We start from the raw sequence: 1,845 nt of genomic DNA on the forward strand, positions 1-1,845 counted from the left end.
AGGGCATTTCAAAATTGAGAAAAACAGATTACAATTTAGATCATGGATCGTGATTGCAAAAATAGATCATGATATTGTTTATTGCCTAGATTGCCCTCCCTTATCTCAAAGAACACTAAAGCTGTCTGCTCAATGTGTGGACCTGTTTGTATGGACGGAGTATTAGGGCCTGACGAATAAAGTGCGTTAAGCATTAGCGAGAAAAAAGTCGTAATATTACGAGAATAAAGTCATAATGATTAGGTCTTACGAGAATAAAGGTCGTAACATTACGGAGAAAAAAAGTCGTAATATTGCGAGTAATAAAGTCCGTAATATTACGTTAATGAAGTCATAATATTGTGAGAATAAAGTCGTTAATATTACGAGAACTAAAGTAGTAATTTTATGAGAACTGTCAGCCTGTTGGCTCTGTCAGCAAAACTGTTTAACGACGAAATGATCAATATGTTAGCTTACCTGTTGACTGTACGGTACGACTGAGACCTCCACCTTGCATCAGTGTATGAATGTGTGTGAATGTATGTATGTGTGTGCATGTAGTGTACAGCGCATAGAGTGGTCGAAAGACTAGAAAGGTGCTATATAAGTACAGTCCGTTTACCATTTACCATAATATGTGAATGTTGTGTTTATAGCTTATTCTGCTGCCCCTAGCGGCCAATAAATGCAGCTTTAAAATCGTCAGTATTGTGTAAATAATCCAGTGACACAATGTTAAAGGCTTTTTATCAAAGGTTAGTTACTAATAATGTTGGGTCCCTTTAATGCAAGCATCATCATCTATACTGTAAATGTGTTAATACAGTCTATGTTTACAGCTGACCTAAAGCTTGGATATAAGCTTATTTAAGCTTTGACAGTAAACAGGCATGATTTACAGATGATACATGTTTATGATAAATTTCATGTCTCAGTGTGTTCTCATGCTGCTGTTTACCTCCTTGTTGTAGGTCTGTAGAGCCGCCAGAGCACTGTCTTGCTCTCCCGTCTCCATTTGCTCTAAGATGGCATTTAAATCCATTTTCATCGTCATTGAGCTCTCCGCAGCTTCCTCCTGCATCCACCGTCAGAGCAGCCCTCCGTGTGTTTGCCACTGAGACACGCTATGGTTTGACACCACCCACAGATGACCGCATGATGTCTGAATCCCTGCCAGCCGGTAGAGGCGATTAACGGAGAGGATTTGTGCAAGCCAAATGCTGCGTTCAGGTGTCCCTAGGAAAGACTAACAAAACTGATTTCCAGATTAAATTATTTGCATATCAGTTAGAAATGTATTTCATCTTAACTACGAATTTTGATAATAATAAAGAGAATCATCTTCATAATACTGATTACAACCTTTAAGTGTAGGCCTATATTTTTTTCAACTGAGACATTAAATGTCTCATAGACTTAGCTGTTTGTGTTTGTTTCAAGCATGTCGCTATGTATTGAAGACATTTAGGGGGATTTTATTTTATAGATATAATATGGTATGTTTAAAGTAATAATCACTGGAAAGGCTCTGCTACACTAAATGGAACACAGCCATAATTGACCCTTCCTAAGTCCCACCCCTTTTTGCTCTGTGCTCCAATAACAATTGAGCAAGCCTCAGTCAGAACCTCAGTCAACTTCCTCCTTTCCTGCACTTAGATAAGCTATGTGCTAGGCTCATCTATGTTGAAAAGACAACCACATCTTAAAGATGGTTCAAAGATAAGACACATGTGTAGTAACATCATTTGGTAGCTAGTTAACGTTTGCCAACTATATGTATAGCTTTTGTTTTTTTAACTTTATTTACAAAATGTTGTCTTTTCAACATAGACACACATTTTGAATACTAGAGAAAAATAA

General features: G+C 37.4%; 1 protein-coding gene across 1 annotated transcript in view; it reads right to left on the reverse strand.

The window, feature by feature from the left end:
- ric8a (RIC8 guanine nucleotide exchange factor A) overlaps nucleotides 1–1,218 on the reverse strand; it is a gene marked incomplete at its 3' end in the record, with an annotated part of 11,219 nt that extends 10,001 nt beyond the window's left edge. Inside the window, 1 exon segment of the mRNA XM_035664370.1 lies at nucleotides 941–1,218. Coding sequence (XP_035520263.1) covers nucleotides 941–1,063 — 123 coding nt within the window.
- Nucleotides 1,219–1,845: the final 627 nt, after the last annotated feature.

This window comes from Morone saxatilis, unplaced genomic scaffold (genome assembly GCF_004916995.1).
Source record: "Morone saxatilis isolate NCDOM2014 unplaced genomic scaffold, NCSU_SB_2.0 Contig2, whole genome shotgun sequence".
Taxonomy (NCBI): Eukaryota; Metazoa; Chordata; class Actinopteri; family Moronidae; genus Morone; species Morone saxatilis.